The 24,005-nt window shown below is 47.0% G+C and overlaps 1 protein-coding gene across 13 annotated transcripts in view; it reads left to right on the top strand.

The window, feature by feature from the left end:
- The window catches only part of TPD52L2 (TPD52 like 2), a 51,650-nt gene that overhangs the window by 6,021 nt on the left and 21,624 nt on the right, over positions 1–24,005 (top strand). For 3 of the 13 annotated variants that reach the window (XM_006132471.5, XM_075900982.2, XM_089769744.1), the window contains 4 exons: positions 8,381–8,526; positions 10,303–10,451; positions 15,439–15,498; positions 23,598–23,699. In XM_006132471.5, the coding sequence (XP_006132533.3) occupies positions 8,381–8,526; positions 10,303–10,451; positions 15,439–15,498; positions 23,598–23,699 (457 nt within the window). Of the gene's footprint in view, positions 1–6,935; positions 7,118–8,380; positions 8,527–10,302; positions 10,452–13,838; positions 13,899–15,438; positions 15,499–23,597; positions 23,700–24,005 lie in introns of those variants that run through there. The other 10 variants (XM_089769745.1, XM_075900991.2, XM_089769746.1 and 7 more) reach the window with 10 other exon arrangements.

Genomic DNA, 24,005 nt, shown 5'->3' with positions numbered 1-24,005 from the left:
ATTTAAAAAAATGAACACATATGAAAAGGACAAATCACATTTCAGAACAGAGGCGGGATGCGGGGGGGGGGGGGGGGAAGGAAGGTAAATGCCTGTGAGTTAATGATATTAGAGGTGGGGAAGGGGAGATGTCTGTGAGTTAATGGTATTAGAGGTGATAATTGGGGAAGCTATCTTTGTAATGGGTAAGGTAGATGGGGTCTTTGTTCAGCCCCCTGCGGAGAGTGTCGAATTTTAGCATGAATGCCAGTTCAGAGGATTCCCTTTCAAGTGCAGATTTGAAAGTCTTCTGAAGTAGGATGCATGTGATTAGGTCATTGAGACAGTGTCTTTTCTGGTTGAAATGGCAAGAAACTGTTTTTTCTTTGTGATCCTATCTAATGTCTGTTTTGTGGGCATTGATTCTTTGGCGAAGTGTCTGAGACGTCCAATGTACATAGCAGACGGACACTTTCGGCACATGATAGCATAGATTATATTTCTGGATGTGCAGGAATATGTGTTCTTGATCTTATAACTCACTTGGTTAGGCCCAATAATGGTGTCAGCAGAGTGAATATGTGGACAAAGCTGGCAACGGGGTTTGTTGCAAGGGAAAGTACCAGGGTTGGTTTTAGTGTGGTATGTCCTGTGGTTGTTGGTAAGAATCATCTTGAGGTTAGGTGGTTGTCTATAGGAGACTATGGGTCTGTCTCCCAGAGCTTCTTGGAGTTTAGTGTCCTATTCCAGTATAGGCTGTAATTTATTGATAATGTGTTGGACAGGTTTAAGTTGGGAGCTGTAGGTGATGACAAGTGGTGTTCTATTGTTGGTTTTCTTGGGTCTGTCTTGTAGTAGATGGTTTCTAGGTATTCGTTTGGCTCTTTCAATGTGCTTTTTTATTTCTCCGGGTGGGTAGTTGAGGTTTATAAATGCTTGGTAGAGATCCTGAAGTTTCTGGTCTCTATCAGTGGGATTAGAGCAGATGCGGTTGTATCGAAGGGCTTGGCTATAGATGATGGATCGTATGGTGTGTCCTGGTTGGGAGCTGGAAGCATGTATGAGTCAGTGGGTTTTCTGTAGAAGTTGGTGTCTAATTTTCCATTGTTGATTTGTACTGTGGTGTCCAGGAAATGGATCTCTCGTGTGGAATGGTCCAGGCTGAGGTTAATGGTGGGGTGTAGGTTGTTGAAATCTCTGTGGAATGTCTCCAGTGTTTCTTGGCCATGCGTCCAGATCATAAAGATGTCATCGATGTAACGTAAGTAGAGAAGGGGTAAAAGGGGACGGGAGTTGAGGAAACATTGTTCTAGGTCAGCCATAAAGATATTAGCATACTGTGGGGTCATGCGTGTACCCATGGCTGTGCCGCTGATCTGGAGGTATAAGTTGTTCTCAAACTGGAAATAATTGTGGGTGAGAACAAAGTTACCTAGGTCTGCTATCAGGTTGGCAGTGGTGTCCTCTGGGATAGTGTTTCTAATAGCTTGTAATCCGTCTTCATGTGGGATGTCGGTGTATAGTGCTTCTACATCCATGGTGGCAAGGATGGTGTTATTGGGGAGGTTATCGATGTTTTGTAGTTTCCTACAAAGGTTGACCCCCGACCAGGATTTTTCTATCTGTTTCCCAAGATCCATAAACCTGGACACCCCGGACGCCCCATCATCTCTGGTATCGGCACGCTCACTACTGGTCTATCCAGCTATGTAGACTCTCTCCTCAAACCCTACGCAACCAACACCCCCAGCTATCTCCGAGACACTACTGACTTCCTAAGGAAACAAAGGACTGAACAAAGACCCCAACTACCTTACCCATTACAAAGATAGCTTCCCCAATTATCACCTCTAATACCATTAACTCACAGACATTTACCTTCCTTCCCCCCCCCCCCCCCCGCATCCCCCCTCTGTTCTGAAATGTGATTTGTCCTTTTCATATGTGTTCATTTTTTTAAATTGTATTCTTTGGTATATATGGTTGTGACTATTTTCTTCCACTATTTGATCTGAGGAAGTGGGTCTGGCCCACGAAAGCTCATCATCTAATAAACCATCTTGTTAGTCTTTAAAGTGCTACATAGTCCTGTATTTTGTTTCAGCTACACCAGACTAACACGGCTACATTTCTATCACTATCTTTAATGAATGTACATGTTTCCCCAAGAGGTGCCTCCATATTCAGGAGATGCAGTGCAAGATGCGGTTCTTTAGACATTTTATGTCTAAGCTAGACAAAGGACTGGATAATCTATTGCCTGGAACTATCCTGTACTGGCCAGAGGAAGAATTGCATGGCATAATATATCTCTTCTATGTCAAACTTCATTGATTGGGTGTTTTTCATAACCGGTGCTAGTTTGAGACCTTACAGTAGCAAACTGAAACGTTGGAGGAGTCCTCACTGTGTTTAAAGGTGGCCACTGTTAGGTCTGTTTCATAATTGGGGAAATTGGCATAATTACTCAAACAGCACATTGGGGAGTTGTCATCTCCCAGATCTCTGTACAATGCTGACAAGCACCAGGCTCACAGCCGCACTGATGCTAGCTCCAGGGACCACAGAGGTAGCACAGGCTTCCTGTGGGGTCAGAGGGCAGTTCTGCAACTGCGCGCCTATCCTGGAAGAGCGCGGGCTCCTCTCCCCACTACCCCAGCAGCCAGCACGGTACCTAAAACGCTGGTCCATCACGCACTGAGGAGGGGGTGGGGATCCGGGACTGCGCTGGCTCCAGCTGCTTGGGTGGCGTGTGCTGCTGTGGGAGCAGAGGAGCAAGGCATGCACTGCCCCAGAGGTTGGGGCTGGCGCGGTCCGGGACTCCCCCTTCCCCTGCGTAGGAAGGCATCAGGCGTGTGATGGACCAGTGTTTCAGGTAGTGTGCCAATGTTTAGGGGATGGGGGAGCAGTCCACCCACTTCCTGGGCCTTGGTGCGCAGCTGCAGGATCCCTAGGTATCGGTCCCTGTCCCCTCCCTCCCACCCAGATCCCCACAAGTACCCTGCCCCAGCACCCACTGGCACCCTGTCCCTTGCCCCAGAACCCTGTCCCAGCACCCACAAGCACAGTTGGGGCCACATTAGTGAGGTTTGAAGGGTTTGGAGGGTTTGTGTTTGTGTATCAAGCTAAATATGAGTCAGCAGTGTGATGCTGTTGCAAAGAAAGCAAACATGATTCTGGGAGGCATTAACAGGTGTGTTGTGAGCAAGACACAAGAAGTCATTCTTCCGCTCTACTCTGCGCTGGTTAGGCCTCAGTTGGGCTGTGCCTAAACTGGCAAGTTTTTCCACAAAATCATCTGCTTTTGCGGAAAAACTTGCCAGCTGTCTACACTGGCCGCTTGAATTTCTGGAAAAGCACTGACGATCTCATGTAAAATCATCAGTGCTTTTCTGGAAAAACTATGCTGCTCCCGTTCAGGCAAAAGTCTTTTTCCGAAAGACTTTTGCGCAAAAGGGCCAGTGTAAACAGCATAGTACTGTTTTCCGCAAAAAAGCCCCGATCGCAAAAAAGGCGATTGGGCTTTTTTACAGAAAACTGCGTCTAGATTGGCCACGGGCGCGGGCGCTTTTCCGCAAAAGTGCTTTTGCGGAAAAGCATCCTGCCAATCTAGACGTGCTTTTCCGAAAATGATTTTAACGGAAAACTTTTCCGTTAAAAGCATTTTCGGAAAATCATGCCAGTGTAGATGTAGCCTTGGAGTATTGTGTCCAGTTCTGGGCACTGCATTTCAAGAAAGATGTGGAGAAATTGGAGAGGGTCCAGAGAAGAGCAACAAGAATGATTAAAGATCTAGAGAACATGACCTATGAGGGAAGGCTGAAAGAATTGGGTTTGTTTAGTTCAGAAAAGAGAAAATTGAGGGAGGACATAATAGCAGCTTTCAGGTATCTAAAAGGGTGTCACAAGGAGGAGGGAGAAAACTTGTTCATCTTGGCCTCTGAGGATAGAGCAAGAAGCAATGGGCTTAAACTGCAGCAAGGGACTTTTAGGTTGGACATTAGGAAAAAGTTCCTAACTGTCAGGCTCGTTAAACACTGGAATAAATTGTCCAGGGAGGTTGTGGAATCCCCATCTCTGGAGATATTTAAGAGTAGGTTAGATAAATGTCTATCAGGGATGGTCGACAGTACTCGGTCCTGCCGTGAGGGCAGGGGACTGGATTGGATGACCTCTCGAGGTTCCTTCCAGTCCTTGTATTCTATGATTCTATCTCACTTGTGTGGCCCTGTGAAGGGGTGGCAGAGCCCCGCACTTGCAGCTCTCCACTCCTTTTGGGGGATGAGTGGCAGGACACAGTGTGGTGCTGGCCAGCGCCCTGCACAGCCGAGCCAAAGCGGCCGGATGGGGTATGCGCTGGCGGCGCCGTGCAATGGGCCAGTTCGCCCAGGGTTGCTGGGCTACCGTACGCTGCCCCAGCTGACAGGGCCGGCATGTGTAAGGCCGGCCAGGGAGATGTAGGCGGCAGCGGCGCCACGCACGGGGCCACCTCGCCCGTGGTTGCTGGACAACCACCCGCTGCCCCAGATGCGAGCGACGGCACATTTGGGGCCACGCAGGGAGGCATGGGCGGATGATGTGGGACATCATCCACTGGCTGCAGGTTGGGTGGGAAGACAAAGACGCGGAAGGGGAGGAAGAGAATAGGCGAAGGAGGGAAGGACTTACGAAGGGAGCGGGACCGGAAGAGTCTGGGGAGAGAGGGAGCCCGGACAAAAAGGGGTGTAGTGAATCTCGGATGCCGGAGGGAGAATGCCCAACAGAGGTGGAGCCAGGTGAGCCAAGAGGGGGAGGAAGTGGCCCTGGGCAGGGCTAAGGAGATAAGCCCGTGGACTGGTGAGTTAAGGGGTTACGCCCCACCTGTCAGGTCACACGAGGGAGTTGTGACTCTCCCTCGACCTTAGGGCCCTGGGTTGGGACTCGGAGAGAGGGCGGGCCGGAGTCCCCCTTCTCCTCCTCCAAGGCACACTATCCTGGGTAACAGGACAGTATTTGGAGCGGCTGATAGGGGAATAGCTCTGTAAGGCCCCACAGGGCCAGTGACTAGAGGCTAAGACTGGAGAGGCCGTTTCACAGGCCCCGACTGACTTTTCTGTGGGCCAGTGACCCCTGACTCAAAACAGGTTCCTCACCCCTCTCGTAAATAAAGATGATTCTGAAACCTTTTGTGTCTGACAATATTTTATTTAAAAATGAAGCCTGGCCAACAAGCCCCCAGTTGGGACCAAGTTGTCATCTGGCCACAGCATCATAACACTCCTGTAACTCCCAACCCTGACTCCAAATCTGAGCCTATCATACACTAGAACCCCGTCTTGAGCCTCTCACATCCCCAAACTCCGGCACCTTCACATAGACAAGCCTGTGGCTTGCTCAGCACCCCAACCCTCCACCTGAGCCCAACACTCCCCAGCCTGGAGCCCCCTCCTCAGCATTCCCTTCTCCACATCCTCCTGCATCCAAATTCCCTCCCAGGGCTTGCACCTCTCACTCTTTCCTACCCCTAAATCCCTCATTCACACCCCAGAGCCCGCACCTGTCTCAACCCAGTTTCTATGCGTTTATATTTCTGGGCTGCAAAAAACGGTACTGAAAAAAAACGGGTTCCAACTATATAAAGTTTGGGAAACCCTGGGCCCAACAGTCTAGCCAGCTTTCTTTCCATCTTATAGTCCATTTATCCAGTTCATATTCCCTTAACTTGCTGGCAAGAATATTGTGGGAGACCGTATCAAAAGCCTTGTTAAAGTTGGCACTGGGGGCTTTGGGAGCACGAGAAACAATTTATTTGCATAGTCATCATTTGCTTAATGAGTATACAAATAAATGTCACCAATCCGCCAAAAGCTTGTGAATGGGTTTACTGGTCCCCAGTATCAAAAAGATTGGGAACCACTGATCTAGACGGTGCTTGGTCCTGCCATTGACTTGACCTTCAGAGGGCCCTTCCAGTTCTAGTGTTCTGTGATTCCTAACAGGAGCACACACATCCTTTGCTCCAAGTTCCCATGACCCCTCAGCCCCCCCATACCTCGCCCCCAAGTTCCCATCACCCCTCAGCCCCCATTCCCCACCCCCAAGTTCCCATTACCCCATAGTCCCCCATTCTCTGCCCCCAAGTTCCCATCACCCCTCAGCCCCCCATTCCCTGCCCCCAAGTTCCCATTACCCCATAGTCCCCCATTCTCTGCCCCCAAGTTCCCATCACCCCTCAGCCCCCCCTTCCCCGCCCCCAAGTTCCCATCATCCCCGAGCCCCCCATTCCCCACCCCCAAGTTCCCATCACCCCTCAGCCCCTCATTCCCCGCCCCCAAGTTCCCATCACCCCTCAGCCCCCCATTCCCCAACCCCAAGTTCCCATCACCCCTCAAGCCCCCCCTTCCCTGCCCCCAAGTTCCCATCATCCCTGAGCCCACCCCCATTCCCCACCCCCAAGTTCCCATCACCCCTCAGCCCCCCCCCGCCCCCTCCCATCCCCGCCCCCCCCCACCCCCAAGTTCCCATCACCCCTCAGCCCCCATTCCCCACCCCCAAGTTCCCATCACCCCTCAGCCCCCCCCTTCCCTGCCCCCAAGTTCCCATCACCCCTCAGCCCCCCCTTCCCTGCCCCCAAGTTCCCATCATCCCTGAGCCCCCCATTCCCCACCCCCAAGTTCCCATCATCCCTGAGCCCCCCATTCCCCACCCCCAAGTTCCCATCACCCCTCAGCCCCCCCTTCCCTGAGTTCCCCCCCCCCCCATTCCCCACCCCCAAGTTCCCATCACCCCTCAGCCCCCCCCCATTTCCCACCCCCAAGTTCCCATCACCCCTCAGCCCCCCCCTTCCCATCACCCCTAGGCTTCTCCCCCATCAGTTTCCTTCTGGCCCCGCCCCTGCCCATGACGCAATCCTCTCGCGGTTTCGTGCCGCGCCCCTCGCCCGTCCCTCCCCTTTTCGTGGCCCTGCCCCCTGGGAGGCTGCTTCCGCTCCGGCGACGTGGCGTCGTCGATGATGTGTTGTGCCCGCGCCTCCCCGGAAGCGGGCGGCTGAGGGGGTGACGGGGTCGCGCGGCCGGGTGCCTGCTGGGAGTCGGCGGCGCAGCTCCCCTTCTAGAGCCGCTACGCGGGGCCGGGCCCGAGATGGAGAGCGCGAGCCAGGGTACTGCGCGGGGCGGGGCGGGGCCGGGCCGGTGGGAGGGGCTCGCGCGCTGTGGGGTCCCGCTCCGGCCCGCCCGGTGGGGGGGGGGGTCGCCTCGGAGCGGCGGCGGGAGGGGGAGGGGCGGAGGCGTCGCCTGCTCTCGCGCTTGCAGAGGCTCGGGCGGGGGGACAGGCCCTGCCGCGCTCGGTCGGGTCAGGGGGCCGGGGCCGCTCCAACGGCGCTGACACCCTGGCAGCCACGCGGGGTCCCTCACCGGGGAGCCCCCTGAGTAGGCCTCTCTGGGGAAGCCCCCCTCTTGCTGGCTGAGGGGGGACGTGCCCTGGCCGTGTTGTCGGGCATCGGGCAGAACCCCAAGAGACACCAGAAGATGCTACATCAGAGGTATCCCGGGTGAACTCGGTTTGGCAGAGGAAATAGCGTCACTTCTCCAGTGTCTCATACATGTGCAACCTTATCTGGATCTGGAGTCCGACCTGTTTTTAATAGAGAAAGAAATGGATCCGTTCACCACCGGACTCCCTCAACACCAAACCAAAATCAAACCCAAGCTTGTTTTAGAAGTTATGAGGAGTCTGTAAACAAATCTGTCTGCAGTTACAGGGATGAGGCTATCCGACTCCATTCTTTTAGAGTAATTATGGCTTGGTTCTGTCCATACGTAGATGCCACGCTGCTCTAGAATGCCCTTGCTGGGATGACTTCAAAGCTTGCTTGCCTCTGCAATGCTACCTTAACGTCAGCACTCATAGGGCATAATTCAAGCTAGTAGTTGAGGTCATGACACTTGTTAATGAGAGCTGACTTGTTGGCTTCCCTTATATGCTTTCTGTAAATGAGAGAGACACTGAAAGCTAGTTCAGGGGATGTACTGGCACAGATGTTCAGTGCAGGACAGTCTCTGGAGTGTTATACATTTCAATGGATTGCTCAGTTTATAGTTAATTTCAGATCCACTCCTGTGTAGAGAGATGCATCTTGTGTAACTTCTGCCTGTTTACCATGGACTCGTATATTAGTAGTGTATGTATTCAGTGATTAATGTTACCTTCTTAGGTCAAGGAGCTATTAAAATATTTTGACTAGTACATTTTTTTCTGATATTTCAGAAAGGTGCTTTAGTTTTTTATTAGATGAGAATTTTCTCTTCCTCTTTTTCTCACCAGCACTCCCTCTGCATGTAACCGTGGAGCACATTTGCTTGCATAACATGCTTTGCTTGCTAGCTGCTTATTTTTCCCACGTTCTGCTTCTTGTCTGTGACAGATATCAACCTTAACTCTCCCAACAAAGGTCTGTTGTCAGATACCATGACAGATGTACCTGTGGATAGTACTGCTAGTGCAAGGACCTCTGTACCCGAGGGGCTGACTGAGGCTGAGGAAGAGGAGTTAAGATCTGAGCTTGCCAAGGTAAAATGGAAATACCATTTCTGTTTAGACTGTGCTATTATATGTGTAAGAAGTAAAAGGGACAAGTGGTAAATCCCTGTACTATAAAAAAGCTTAAGGGATGCGAAATATTTTAGATTTGAGCAATGGTGTAATGCGAGTCTCTTCTGCAATCTAAATTAAGGATGTTAAGGACTAGTTGAGTAGTCAATCCTCTCCCCCCCCCCCCCCGGCCTTTGCTGCCTCTATGAGAGAGGCAGCAATGGGTGGGGGAAGAGGTACTTCAAAGCAGCAACTCTGCATAGCTGAGCTGGGGATCAGCTGTGTGGTGCTGCTGCTTTGAAACCCCAGGTGGCCTTTCAAAGGTGCAGCTGTGTGGTGCTGCCCCTTTAAAATGCCAAGCCTGGGGATTCCCCAGCTGACTCCGGGTTCTGCATGGCATTCCCCTGGGTTCTGGGGAAATGCCATGTGGAACCTGGGATTAGCTGGGGGCTCCCCAGATGACCCTGGGTTCTGGGGAAATGCCATACAGAGCCCAGGAATTCCCAGCTGACCCCGGACTCTGCGCTGCATGCAGCATAGCATGGAGCCTGGAATCAGTGGGGGACTCTTGTATATTTCAAAACAGGCACCCTTGAGTCAGCGGGATTTCCCGCTGGTTCTGGGCTGTACTTGGAGTTCCGCATTCCTCCTTTGAAATGTACAAGTGCCTATCAACTATTTGAGTAGTCGATGGAAATTCCATCGACTACTTGACTAATCAGTCAACAGCATTTTAACATCCCTAATCTAAATCCATCACTGCTGCTGAAACATAAAAGTTACTACTAATATTGTAGACTTCAACAATATGCTTTATTTCATGTTTTCCTTCCTGGTTTTGCTGCAGCATTTAGCACCTTTATCACCCTTGTCCTGACATCAAAGTTAAAAGGAAAATGGTTTTCCATAAACTGAGGCTAAACGAAAAGCCACTCTATTTTAAGCTTCTTTCAGCGTGAGAAAACAGGTGAAATATGGGGGAGAAATTATGAGAACATGGAGTTCCTTTTAATGCTCCTTCCCATTACAGGTAATGGGTTTGGTTCTAAAAGCTTTTATGATATTGCAGGTTTGCAAAGTTGAATGGGCAAATAAGGTAACCTCTTCAAATGTCAGCTCTGGTTACTTGCACCTGAAATAAAAAAGGAAGTAAGAGCTACAGCTGTTCCCTGAGCTCACTGAGGAAAACTATTCTGATTCTTTGACTTGAACACAGTTTCAGTAATGAAAGCAGTCCAGATTTACTGAGTTGTGGCTTGCTAAGATTTTTTTTTCTACATCCACCTATTTTCTGATGCTTACACTTATGATGGCAAACAGGCTTGAAACCAGAAAATAAACCACAGATATAGATGTATCTTAGTTTCTCAATAATAACAAATGGACAAAAATAAACCTCTCAATAGAATTAACTTTTACCGAGGATCCAGTCCTAGGAAAGGCTTCTGTGATTTTTTTTTTCATGGCATTAAGTGTTCAGTAGGGTTAGTTTTTTTTAACTTAACCCTGAATTTTAACTGATGTTATACTAAAGCTTAAGCTGTCTACAATTTTAAAATCAAATTTAATTTGGTTTCTGGAATTAGGATTTCTTCTCACATTTTTAGAATGTTAGTGTATATCAGATTTACGTTGAGGCAGCTGTGAAAACTATTGCCTATTTTTTTCCAGGTTTAATCATTGTATTAAAAATTGTGATCAAACTGGAGTTGGGTAACATTAAGGCATGCTTCTAATTGGGAGCCTATCTTGTAGGTAGAAGAGGAGATTGGTACCCTGCGACAGGTATTGGCTGCCAAAGAGAGGCACTGTGGGGAGCTGAAGAGAAAACTGGGTTTGACCACTTTTGATGGACTGAAGCAGAATCTGTCAAAGAGCTGGCATGATGTCCAAGTCTCCAATGCGTAAGTGTTCCCTGTGCCATAGATTTCAAACATAAATATAACTTACTGTAAAAAGCAATTCCTTCCCAGTAAGGTTCCTCTGTGACATTTATGTGACAGAGGGTAAAGAAACCCAGCAAAAAGTCCCAGAACTCTAGCATTTGTGATTGTCTGGGAAGTGATTTGGGTAAAACATCTTGGCTGTGTCTAGACTGCATCCTTTTTCCGTAAAAGGGATGCAAATTAGACATATTGCAATTGCAAATGACGCGGGGATTTAAATCCCCTCTGCTTCATTATTTTAAGAGGGATAAGGGCTCTTTTGTAAAAGGCTTTATTTTCTGAAAGATCTGCGTCTAGACTGGCGCTTTTTTCCGGCAAAGCTCCGAGCCAGAAAAAAGCGGCAGCCATGTTTATGCTAATGAAGCGGGGGGGATTTAAATCCCCGCTTCGTTTGCAATTGCGATATGTCTAATTCGCATCCCTTTTACGAAAAAGGGATGCAGTCTAGACACAGCCCTTCTAATTAGTGCATGTCATAGTTCAGTGGCTTGATTATTTGGAATGGTCCTGGAATAAGTACCGTATATACTCGAGTATAAGCCGACCCGAATATAAGCTGAGGCACCTAATTTTACCACAAAGAACTGGGAAAAAATATTGACTCGAGCATAAGCCTAGGGTAGGAAATGAGGCAGCTACTGGTAAATGTAAAAAATGAAGATAGATACCAATAAAATTACATGAATATTTATTTCAAAGAAAAACAATAACAATAAGCCCCACTCCTTATAGAATCCACCCACTCCATCCCCTGTATTCCACATATTGTGTAAGGAGTATACAGCTCAGCGTCATAAGTTGAGAGAGATTGTATATTAATTAATGATCATCTAATAGATCTCACTGGACAATAAACTTTACATGCAGGGTTTTACCTTTTAGGACAAATTCAGTGCAAGTACTTAAGATTTCTTGGTAGGAGAAATAAATAAATAAATAATGTTAAATATTAGAAGATCGCTTGGACACTCGGCCCAACCAGCTCAGCCCCCGCCGCCCCCGCCCGGACCTTTCCCAGGCCAGAGCCCCTCTCGGCTGCTCCCCGAGCCTCCCTGCCGGCGGCCCCGGGGTGAGGCCGCTGGCTCCGAGCAGCACCTGCGGGCGCACCCGCAACCCAAGCGGCCGGCAGAGGCTCCGAGCGCCCCGCGCAGCGACGGCCCCTGACCCACGGAGCCCAGCCCGCTCCCGGCAGCGCCCCCCGCCCCGAGCGCCTCTGTTACTGGGGCCGGAGCTCCGGGCTCACGCGGCTAGACCCGGCCGGCGGCAGAGACGCGCTGAGCCCGCCCGCCTCAGTTCTCGAGACGCTGACTCGAGTATAAACCGAGGGGGGCATTTTCCAGCACCAAAAATGTGCTGAAAAACTCGGCTTATACTCGAGTATATACGATACTTACTTTTTCAAGTTTGAAATGCTAATTCTCATTCAGTGTTTATAATGAAAACCAGTATGTTGGCTCAATGAAAATCTGTTCCATTAGTCAAACATACGGCTTTTAATTGTATATCTTAACAGGGATTAGAATTGGTTTTTAGTGCATGTAGCCCTAGTGCATGTAATACTCAGTACCGCTCATTTGATGGTCAAAGGTGAAGAAAATCAAACTGAAATTGAGCTCTAAATCTCAATGCCCCATTTATTGTCCTAAATGAAATATCTATTCTGTGAGCTCAAGCGACTCCTTCCTTAACAGTTTCTGTATTAGAGAACTTGCAGAGATCTCCCTGCTATTAAGCAGAACAGTCTAATCTCTTTGTTTCTGTACCTCTTAGAGGGCCTTGCCTACCGACAGCATGCTGTACATACCAGCGCTCTTGCTGGTGAAACTTATGTTGGTTGGGTGTGTGGGTTTTTTCCACATGCCTGTCTGACAAATGTGGTGATGTAGACAAAGCCTTAGTGTTCAGAAGAAATTGCACAAGGCATTTCTAATATGTAGAAGACCGTATTCTCAATCCCTGCTTCAGGTCACCAGTTTTTGAGCCCTTTAAATAGGACTATATCAAAACCGTGGTCATAGATGAAATCTATTTTTAAAATTCTGTTTGCTTCTGAAATTTTATGGTGGTGTAGTTGGAGGGGTCCTAACTCTCAGAGGAGTTGTTGGAGGGGGAGGGGCTGTCAGGTTATTATGGGGGGAGTTATGGTGCTGCCATCCTTATTTCTGCACTGCTGCTGGTGATGGCACTACCTTCAGAGCTAAGCAGCAGGAGAACAGCAACTGCTGGTTGGGAGCCCAAGTCTAAAGGCAGAACTGCTGCCTGCCAGCAGCAGCATAGAAGTAAGAATGGCTTAATATGCTATTAACACCCTTACTTCTGTGCTGCTGCTGGTGGGACACCGCCTTCAGAGCTGGACAGCTAGTCAACAGCTGTGACTCTCCGGCCACCCAGCTCTGAAGACAGCGCAGAAGTAAGGATGGCAGTACAGCAACACTGCCAACCCCCTGCAAAAAAATAAAAATACAAATAAAAAATTGAAACTACTTTGTAACTCCCTTTTGGGTCAGGTCCCCCCGTTTGAGAAACACTGGTCTCCCTTGTGAAGCCTGTATAGTATAGAGTAACAGCAAACAAAAGACCAGCTTTCATGGGTGGGGGGAGAAGAGAAACCAGATTTCACGGTCTGTGATGCACTTTTCACAGCTGTGAATTTGCTTGGGCCCTACCAAACTGCTCCCAGGCACAGAATATAGTGAGGTACCTACACTTCATGGAAAAGAGATGAGGTTATGGTTTAGACTGGCTGAGTCATTCCAGACAGTTTGTATCCCTGACGGGTACTACTACTATTAAAATTAAGAATTTTTCCCCCGTCTGGCAGTATGAAGCACATACAAACAAGGGGAGTTAAAACAAAAGACAGGACTATGCAGCACTTTAAAGACTAACAAGATGGTTTATTAGGTGATGAGCTTTCGTGGGCCAGACCCACTTCCTCATCACCTAATAAACCATCTTGTTAGTCTTTTAAAGTGCTGCATAGTCCTGTCTTTTGTTGCAGCAAGACCAGACTAACACGGCTACATCTCTATTACTAAGGTGAGTTAAGAGCACCACCACTCCTTAATGAGCCTCTTCAAGAGGGAGGGGAGGCATTGCAGCCAAAAGAATACAATCCCATATAAGTATTCTCATGTTGGCTATAACTAGAGTCTGAGCTGACTGACAATGCCATCATATGGGAAGAACTTTCTTGCTCTACATCTTCTTACCCATTTCTTCTCCCCTCAGTCTCTGATCCTTGTCTGATTTCACATGCAACTTAAATTTCAGACGTGTTGACTTATCCTTATTAAAATGTTCCCACTTGAAAATATGATTCATCACCAGGTTTTTTGTTTCCAGTTATATGAAAACAACTGAGAAACTTGGAGAATGGAATGAGAAAGTGACACAGTCTGAACTGTGAGTTCCTTTGGTCATCAGCAGCACCTACTTGTTCCTCGCTCTGTTCTCCAATTTGTACTGCATCTCATTCTTTTAGGCATTAAAGGGTTGGTTGTATGCTTGGGTCAGTGAAGCCACGTTCAAGGCTCTTGCTTATTCACAATGACTCCCAGGCAAAGTATCTCTCGGCTGCAGAGGTGATGGAAGCAAAAGATATTTCTGTGATCTCTTTGGCTGTCTGTTGCCATAGCTGAAGAAAAATTCCAATCAGTTACCAGACCACACTTAATATTAATCCTTCATTTTGTGTAAAGAATTACTGTTGCCTGTCAGCTAGGCCATGTTAGGCAAAGTGTGAATGAAGTTCCATGCAGTATCACAATGAGTCTTACATTTCCTATTTTAAAGCTAATCTGTGCTTTCTCCCCTTTGCTCCATAAAAAACATAGCAAATACTTTGGGGCCAGCTGACTCCATTCTGCTGGCTTCAAAGGTAGACAGGATGATTGGATCTGTTCAGTGCTAGGTGGAACGAGGGCCAAAGCTGCTACTGTCAGTGTAACTTTGACCATTTACAAGTAAAGGCTTTTTGTTAGTCTGTTAGATGCCAATATAAGTTAGAATGCTGTGAATCTTAGTTGATGTAAAAGCGACGAGGAGTCCTGTGGCACCTTATAGACTAACCGAAGTGTAGGAGCATAAGCTTTCGTGGGCAAAGACCCACTTCGTCAGATGCATGTCATCTGATGAAGTGGGTCTTTGCCCACGAAAGCTTATGCTCCTACACTTCGGTTAGTCTATAAGGTGCCACAGGACTCCTCGTCGCTTTTGCAGATTCAGACTAACACGGCTACCCCTCTGTTAGTTGATGTAGTGTTTAGTAGCGATTTAGTTACTAGCAGACAGTAGTTATTACAGTGCATTTCTTGTTACCTGCTCATCTGTCTTTAGAATATGTTCATTAGTTAGTATTAGGCATTCATTGATCATAGTTCTAAAATCAAGTAGATTACGCCAGTAGTAGAACTTCTAGAGTTCTACTAAGTTTCTTAAAGATCTTAAGTTTTTTGGACTTATGTGATTTCCTGCTAAAGGTGAGGAAATGGAGAGAAAGTTGGCATGACCCTGTTCAAGTCATGTAAGAATATGAGAGCTGGAAATATAACTCTCATTCCTGGTTCCTATGCTCAGCGCTATACTATGCTGCAGTGTAGCTGTTATATAGTGAGAAGGGAGGGAGAGACTGATTCTCCATTGGAAGCAAAGTGGCAGACCTTACAACTTAATTTGAACTAGTCTGATATGTTCTGTACTCCTAGCTTACATCTGTGCAATTTGTTTGGCCATCCATCGTTATCGGAATCAAGAGGAAACCTGGGCTTGGATGTTTGCCACTTCTAAAAGAACAATTTGTTTTGAGCTGTTCCCTCCTCCTGCTAGCTGTCTCACGGGAATAGAACTTGTTTTCCTTACGCATCTAATGTATCGGAATGTCCGGGAAGGAGGGCATCTGTTTTGAAAGCATTGGCACCTTTTCTAATCTCCGTTGTATTTGTAGATATCTTTCAGCCAGCAGCACACTGGAGGACTGGAATGAAAAATTAACCCAATCAGAAGCGTGAGTGTTTCACGTCTAGTGTTAACCAACTCTTTCAAAAAATCACATTGCCACTAATACTCTCTGCCCCAAGCTAACAATTTTCTGCTTTGACTAGTCCCATAAGTACTACCTATAAAATCCTCTTATGTGCATCATATCTAGATGTATATTTATTGGGTAAATACCGTGATGCAGCATGCACTTATACCTATGTGGTATCTGATCTCAGAATTACTAGGACTTCAGTTTCCAAGGCAGTCAATATACCATTTTAAGAGTATTGAGTAAATGTGAAAAGCTTACGAACTCCACAGCTATTCTATTCTGTCCGTTGGTCTCAGAAAGCTCTTTCCTGACGTTAAACAGTCCCTTTGGATGGAGGTTCCTCCTTTCGATGCTGATTTTGGGGTGTTAGCAGTGTTGCAGTAAAATCTAGGTCTAACCAGTGAGCTTAACTCATACTATTAAAGCAGATTGTTACATCTCACATCTCAGTTCTTCAGGATTCCTATTAACTACTGTGTTCTAAAGATAAACTTTGCTTAGCTTGCATAATAGCCTTGCTGCCTGTCATAATATGGCCAACATTGCCTGCTGCATAGTATCTTGACTGCGGGATTTCTTACATAATGTGCTTCCTTGTTTGGAATTGCATATTAAATTAAACTTTTTTTTCTTTTGCATAGCTGCCTGAATGAAATCTTACCTTGAATAAATGCCACCAGTATATTATAAAAATTATCCCTAGCCCTCAAACTGTATTAGATTTTTAATACCATCTCCATTTGTAATGGACTATAGCTGAGTGGATTATGAGAAGCAGGTAGGATCCCCTTAATTTTCCAATTTTGCTTAGATAACAGCAGATGTAGGTCCTGCGTCACTTGTAGTTGAATACCCTTCTGTACGTTTTGGTATGGAACTTTGTTTATTTTCTTGTAACTTGAATTATATTAACTGCCAGTGTATGTGTGGCAGCATAAAGGTGGCTTCCTGCCAGGGAGCAAATGGAAGAGTTTTTTCATTGTGTTATACAGTGTAGACTGAATGTGTGTGTGTCGGGGTGTGTGTGTGTTAATGTATCAGAACTTAAGAGTGTGGGGATCTGTTTTCAAAGCATTTTGTCCACTTAAATTACAAAATGAGAGTAAATCCTGACTGTTCTGTTTCTTGGTGATGCACCTAAGCCAGCAAATAGATTTCTTTGGTAGCATTTAAGCAGAGTTCTCTCCCTGGGTGTGTTCTTACAGAATAAGACACTTCCTGTTAGATAATAAATTTCCAGAAAACTACAGTATGAAGCCTCCCTATGTAGCTTGTCCAAGAGCTGAGTGGTTTTTTTATACTTTTCACATGCCAGTCTTCCTGCTTGGATTGACATTAGAAAGAATGTTGTTTGGCAGTTGCAATGCTAGCAAGCTAGACAATGTTGTTGTCGTGTTGGTCACACATTGGAGAGAGACGGTGAGTGAAGTATTATTTTTATAGGACTAGCAACTGTAGGTGAGTGAGACTAGTTTTTGCTTATTTCTCTCTCTGACAGAAGTTAGTCCAAATAAAGATATTACCTCATCTGCCTTGTCCCCCTCTAGCAAGCCATGCACAAATTTTAAATTAAGTGGGGAGGGATAAAAAGTGATATTCCTAAGGTATTCTGGGAAACAAGTGCAGAACTTCCTGAAGCTAGGATGTAATAAAAGCCCATAGTCAGATTCAGGAAATACCAAGTTGTTTTTCCTGTCGTGTTTCTTGGGACTCTTCTGCTGAATAAGTAATCCTTGTCTGTCGTACCACTGCATGAGCTGCTCAGCGCCACAACTTACAAGCTTCCTGATTGAACTGAAAGCAAATACCTGATCTATGACCGTGGTTTCCAACCACTGGTGCATGGACCAGTGGTAGGCTGTGAACCCCTGCCTGCCAGGCTGCAGCACTCTGCCAGGCTATGCCCTCAGCTGTTAATGAGCCCTGCCTGCTGTGGTGGGGGGAGGACGAGGGAGAGCTCTGTTCCCTCTAAGGTGTGTGCACTAAAAACTCTCCTCCCACAGTGAGCGACGCTATGGACTGCCCTGTGTTCCACGGCTGGAGGCGGGCTGCAGTGAAGCATGGCCCTGGTTTCAGCTCTAGCAGTCGCCACTTGGGTGGCTACCCTGTGTCCTTTTAGTTGTGGGCAGCATGTTCGGGACCAGGGGGCGGAGCCTTTGCGGCTGTAAGTGTCCTGGCCTGTATCGATATTTTCGAGGGGGATCAGATTAGAGGCCCCAGTGAGCCATGCTGGGTGTCTGATTTCTGTCCCTCCACCAGAGGGCCTGGCTTCCCCTGTGGGGTCTTCCCCTGCTGGCTCCAGCCTGCACCACGTGTCTGGCCGCATCCCAACGTCCCAGAGTGCCATAGCTGGCAGAGCCAGTCGGAGTTGTGCAGGGGGAGCCAGGCTACCTCACCCAAACCAGCGAGTGTCCAGGGGGCTAGTACTGCCTGGCTGTTGGGTGGGTGCCACGAGCCCAAGATGCACACAGGCTGAGTGACCCTGTGCTCCTTCACCCCAACTGTTAATGGCCTGGGGAGGAGCTCTCGAGCCACCAGGAATGTGTGTCCTCCTCTGTCACTTATGCTGCAGACACTGCCAATCCCATGTGTGTGTGGGTGCTGGGCTGTTGCCAGGCCAGGCAGGGCAGGTGCAGGGTCTCTTCCTGGACGTTAAGAACCGTTTGCTGCATGGCGGTAGGACTGTACAGAGCCCAGAATGGCAGCCTTAGAGCAGCTGTGACAGGGGCAGTAGCACTCAGCTGGTGGCTGGGAGGCAGCGCAGGACTAGGTGAAGGGGGCGGGGCAGGCACTGCGGTCTCTAGGGGTGCAGCTAGTGCTGGAGGTTTCTGGGGGTGGGGCTAGTTCTGGGGGAGTGTGGGGGTGAGGGGGCTCTAAGAGGCAGGGTGCTGGTACTGGGGGGTTCTGGGGTTTGGGGCTAGTAGTGGGGTGGCAAGGCTTGCACTTTGGGGTTTTGGGGGTGGGGCTAATATTGGGCGATGGTTTGGGGGTGTGTGGTGGGTTTCTGGAAACAGACTGGCACTGGAGTCTGGCAGTAGGGGACTCTGAGGGCAAGAGGCTGGCACTGGGGGTGGTTCGGTGCAGGGGACTCTACGGTCAGCGGCTGATGCTGGGGTAATGGAGGGGTGGGGGGGAATCTAGGGGTTAGGGCTAGCACTGGGAGACTTTGGAGGCTGGGGCTTTGGTGGACTGAGAACATTTTATTTGCATATTTACATATTCTTTTTTTCCACGTGTGACACTGCCGCTTTGAAATGCTGCAGCCAATTGGGGTGTCCCCAGGCTGCATGCAGCTTTTCAAAGCGGCAGCGCTGCATGGAGCCTGGGGTCTGGCCCCAGGCTTCAAGTGGCCCTGCCACTTTGAAGTACCCCCTCTTTTCCCCTCCACCCTTGCTGCCTCTACCTAATAGAGGCAGCAAGGGGGGAAAAGCGACTAGTTGACTATCCTGTCGACTATCCGATAAGCATTTGCTTAATTGATAGTCGACTAGTTCTTCGCATCCCCAGTTCAAAAGTGCTCTTATATCCTTGATGCTCCCACGTACGTCTCTGACACATGCAAAGCTACCTCACTTCCGCAGCAAGCAGTTTAAGTCTGTTCAGCTCACTACACTAGTTCATGCTTTTGGCTTGCATATAGCAATAATTCATTGTATTCTCCCCTTTGAGACCACTTGCATTCTGCACTGGCTGTAACTGGCAGAGTCAGTTGCTTGGAACATATTAGACCAGTAGTTCTTGCTTTCTGGTCACTTCCAGGTACAATTACATTTTTAGTCTGAAGTCCTGTATAGGTCGGGTCCTGGCTCTTTGAGAGACCTGCCTCTCTGTTTGACCTCAGCTGTTAAGAATATCAAAGTATCTCAAATTAGTAGTCCCTATATTTACGTAACTGATTTGGGGGATGGTGGAATGACAGCATACTTGTTGAAAGGCCCTAGAAATTGCTCCTAGTCTGGAAATTGGTTCTTTGACCTCTTATAGTACAGTAAAGCTTTCTCTGGCTTGTGGGAAGCAGGGTTGTGTGTAACTCTGTGGGTACATCCCCTGTCTGGGCTGGGCTTGTAACTCCTAGCTCATGACATAGCCACAGTAACTGTAGTTGAGCTAGTGTGCTAAAATTGGAGCATAGCAGCAGCAGGAGGTACCAGCTGCCCCGAATGCATGCCTAGTCTCTTGGACAGACCTATACTTGGGGTGGGCAGCCCTTTGCACTGCTGTGGATTTAGCTTGTTCAGTGCTAGCATGGATAGCAGGCCCCTAGCTATACCCTTATTTGAGTCTGCATGGAGTCTTGCCTGTCCCTACTGGAGACAGTCTACTTAAGTCATTTGTTAAACTTGATTATGATGAAAGTAAAGTAAAAATGTTCCTGTTGCTAATTACCCTCTGTTTACACTAGCATTTCTGTCAACCTGGACAGTGGAAACTAATGATGGCACTAATTTTTATCAGTTGCATCTACTTCCAGGTTCCAAATGGTGCATTATTGAAAACCCAAACATTGCAGCATTACTTTAAACGAGGGAGTTTAGTTCTTAAACACTTGGAATGCTCCAAGTGCTCTGTTTCATAAAAATTAAATACAGGGCCAATCGAAGTTTATGAAATATTACATATGTACCCAGTGCCATAGTACCAGTCTTTATTAATATGCACAACCCGCTGTCCTAACTTGCATTGGAACCTGGGGCCTTGTCAGCCGACGGTCAGGGCAGTAAGTGAGTGTGTGTGTGTGTGTGTGTACTATACACCTGAGACTTCAACTGCTGAGACCGGGGTCCCTTGCAGTGGGCAACCTGGAAGAGGTTGAAGGGCTCCCCAATAAGTGTACAGAGAGAGCTTATTACACTTCAGATTTCAGCTGCTAGAATTCATAATTCCTTCGCAGCGGGTAGCCTCGGGGAGGCTGAGAAGCGCCCCAATGGATTTTGCCACCTGGGTGTGACACAAATCCAAACGCCCAAGCTCTCCCTATATCTGTCCCTTTATGACCGGCTGAAGTTCTTTTAAATTGTGCTTGGTTCTATTACAGCAACTGAAGGAGTCAGGTTAAAACTTAAACAGTTACAGGTTTATTTGAGGAAGCTTATAAATCATATGGTTGCAATGGCTATTGTTCTATTTCTTAACTACTAGCAAAATATAGATCTTAAAAATGGTTACAAAGAAGATAAAGATAGAAAAATAGAAATAATGGTACCAAGTAACAGCTTACTCTTTCTATGTGTACACTTAAGATAGAGGACCACATCCAGGTACAATTTTTATCCCCTTCTGTGCCTCTCGACTCCAGCATGTCAGGCCAGGGCCGGTCCCTCAATTCCTAGGAAAGACGAAAATACGAGGTGGGTGTCCCCATAGAACCTCGGGAGGTCAAACACCTAACCCGACCAGCAGGTAGAGGGTAGAATGACACTCAAAGTGAGTGTGTGCTGGACCAATCTTTTATACTCATGGGGTCACGTATTTCTCTTTCTTCTCTGTCATGCCAAATGGGGCTGGTCTGTCTTTTGTAAGACCAGTTCTTACGAGGGAGTTGTGAACTTAATTTACACTTGTAAGAGAGATAACTAAATTGGAATTACTGGGGATTCTTTTCTCAGTGGGAAATTCCTCTCCCAGGGACTGTGTGTGTGTTCGAATCAACATAGGTGCCAGCCGGGCACTTCTTGCAGCCTCGAGCTTAGCTTATTTCCTTAATCGTTACTCAGAGTCAGAGAAACTCGCATATCCTGGTCTCGCATCAAAGCAGATCAAAGCTTAATGGCTATGCTGATTGTTCTTTCTCTGCTCTGTATACAGACATCTCAGAGGGCAAGCAAGATTGTTTGAGATGGGGGGGAGGAGCTGTCTGGCTACAGGCCTCTCAATTTATGGGCATTTCTGGAGTCCAAAAATGATGTGTGGTATGACTTCAGTTCTTGTCACATTTATGTTGGATTAGGGATGTTAGAGAGCGTGTCACTGAATAGTCATGTAACCATTAAAATTTGATGTGGTTACCCCACTATTTGATTGTTACCCCACTATTTGATTGTTACCCCACTATTTGATAGTCCCTGGGTTTGGGGCCGGTAGTCAGTACACTGCTGGGCCCACTCCTGGGGAGCCATCTGCCCCCCGTGCTGCCCTCTCTGTTGCAAAGGCTGCAGCACGGGGTGGCAGGTGGGGCTGGTGTGCAAGGGAAGCCAGTTTAAAAACCAGCTTCCCACGCAGACCCAGCTCCCACTTGCTGCCCTGCGCTGCTGCCTCTGCTAAAGAGGCAGCAAAGGGGGGGGGGGGGAAGAGAGGGAGGAAAATGCGTGTAGTCGACAGGATTAAGTGATAAGCCCAGGCTTATGGGTTAATCATGTAGTCATCTACATGTTGACATCCCTATTTTTGATAGCACTAAACATTGTGACAACCTGCCCGGAGATGTCCAGGAAGGATGGGGACAAAAATCCGAGTTTTCCAAGGAAGTTTTGACCCTGCAGGTCAGGTATAAATTTATTAGCTGCAACAGTGCAGGAAAGTTTGTTAAAGGTAGCAGCATTCAGTACCTGTCTCTCCCCTGACATTGTTTAATTACCACCACTTCTGACCAAAAAAAAAAAAGTTGTGCTGTGGAGAAAGGGGATCCTGAGTGATGCATGAATATCTGGATGTTAAATTTTGACAGTAGTCTCTGGATTTTGTCTTAATCTAACTTTGACTAGTGTGAATTTGATAAATGACTAGATTACACAATTTGAGTTGCCATTCTTGCTGGGACTGGAGGTGAGGAAGTAAAGTTGGTTTATTACTGAGCTTTGTAAAGTACTAGGCATGTGCAGTAACTAGTGTATTTCTGAATCAACCAGGCTTTTTCATGTTATAGCATGTGGGCTGTTGGACTTAAAAAAAGCATAATTTAAGAGGATTTCTTGGAATCTGTCTCAAAATGCATTGTGTTATCTCCCACACTCCCATCTGGGGAGTGTGAAATAGAAATAACTAAGTCAGCTTTACTTGCGTACTTCAACCAATTGCTTCTTGCTTTGGTTGGTATTTGAGGGTTGTGAGAAAAGTGGGTGACTCTTATATGCCCTGTTCCAAAATGCACTAGCAGTTTATATAAGAAGATAACTTCAGCCTTAAATACTCAGGAGCCAGAAAACCCAGGTTTAATTTAATTCTAATTTGTTGCTCCCTTGTTAGGGTTTGCATCTTTTGTGTGTGTGTGTCTTACAAGATAAAAGTTGTGGAAGATCTAGATGCTGATGGTCAGCCCAAGCGTAGTTTGGATTGGATGCAGATGTTCAAGTGGCTGAACATGTATTTTGAGAGGCAGCTAAAGTTCTAATGTGGTCCCAGAACATGGCTTGAAGGAAATAGAAAGGCTCTTAAGAGCCTCTTCTCTCCAACGCTCTGACAAACTTTTCAAATATTTATAAAATCAAACTGAAGATGTGCTGACCAAAACTAATTTTACTTTCATTTACCTGTGGTTTAAAGGTAACTGATGGGAAACTTTTCTAGCTATTGGTTCTAAGCTGCAGTTGCAAAGGTGATGCTCATTCTTGCATTTCTTATCTATTTTGTAACATCTCAGTATTGCTGGTTTCTTCTTCTATGCGGAACACTGCAACACAAATACTTTCTCTTCCTTCAGGGCTGAAAGTTTATTTATCAGAACAGTTGTTCAATACTGAAGGGGACAATTTTTTTTCTTAAAAGGAGCAAAAGAAGAGTGGGAAGCTACAAACACTTAAAAAAAAAAATCCCAAACTAGAAATTTTGAATTGTTAACTGAAATATTTCTTGATGATCAGATTTAACGATAAACTAAAATATCAGCCTCGTTTAAAAATAGAGTAGGTGTGAAGAAATAAAGTTAAATCTACTTGCATTTTCTTGCTGAAATTCAAAGCCTTAAGTATATACGAGACCTGAAGAGTAGCTTTCAGCCACGTTCATGTAGTTTGCTAATCTAGTTCTCCTCTCTCTTTGCCTGGGCATCTTTTCCAAAATGCTGGTGGTTGCTTCTCACTTGTCTGCTTGTAATATTTCCCCCTACTAACCTTTAGTTCAAATTTTTTCTGCTTTAGTTATAAGAAGACTCAGGAAACCCTGTCCCAGGCAGGACAGAAGACTTCAGCTGCCCTTTCCAATGTGGGCTCTGTTATCAGCCGGAAACTTGGTGACATGAGGTAAGCTCTCTGGATTCCAGTGCTAGAGTGAAAGTGGAACAGGGCTCACAAAGTTGAGAGCAGTTAAACATCTGGAATTCATGACTAGGTTTTTTCCATTTTCAGTTCTGTACATTGCAGTTGATTAGCAAAATGTATCTGATACAACTGTTCCATGTGATCCAGGATATAGTGCTCAGGTTTTAATACATAATTTTTAAGCTATTTCTGGTCACAGCTCTATTTTCAGCAATCCTTTCTCCAACACTTTCTCTAACAGTGTTCTGAAAGATCTGGCTTTGATAACTCTTATTTCAATTTTCAGCA

This window comes from Pelodiscus sinensis, chromosome 17, assembly GCF_052426305.1.
Source record: "Pelodiscus sinensis isolate ZL-2025 chromosome 17, ASM5242630v1, whole genome shotgun sequence".
Classification (NCBI taxonomy): domain Eukaryota; kingdom Metazoa; phylum Chordata; order Testudines; family Trionychidae; genus Pelodiscus; species Pelodiscus sinensis.
Note: the sequence above shows the minus strand (reverse complement) of the source record. Positions and strands in the feature narration are given on the sequence as shown.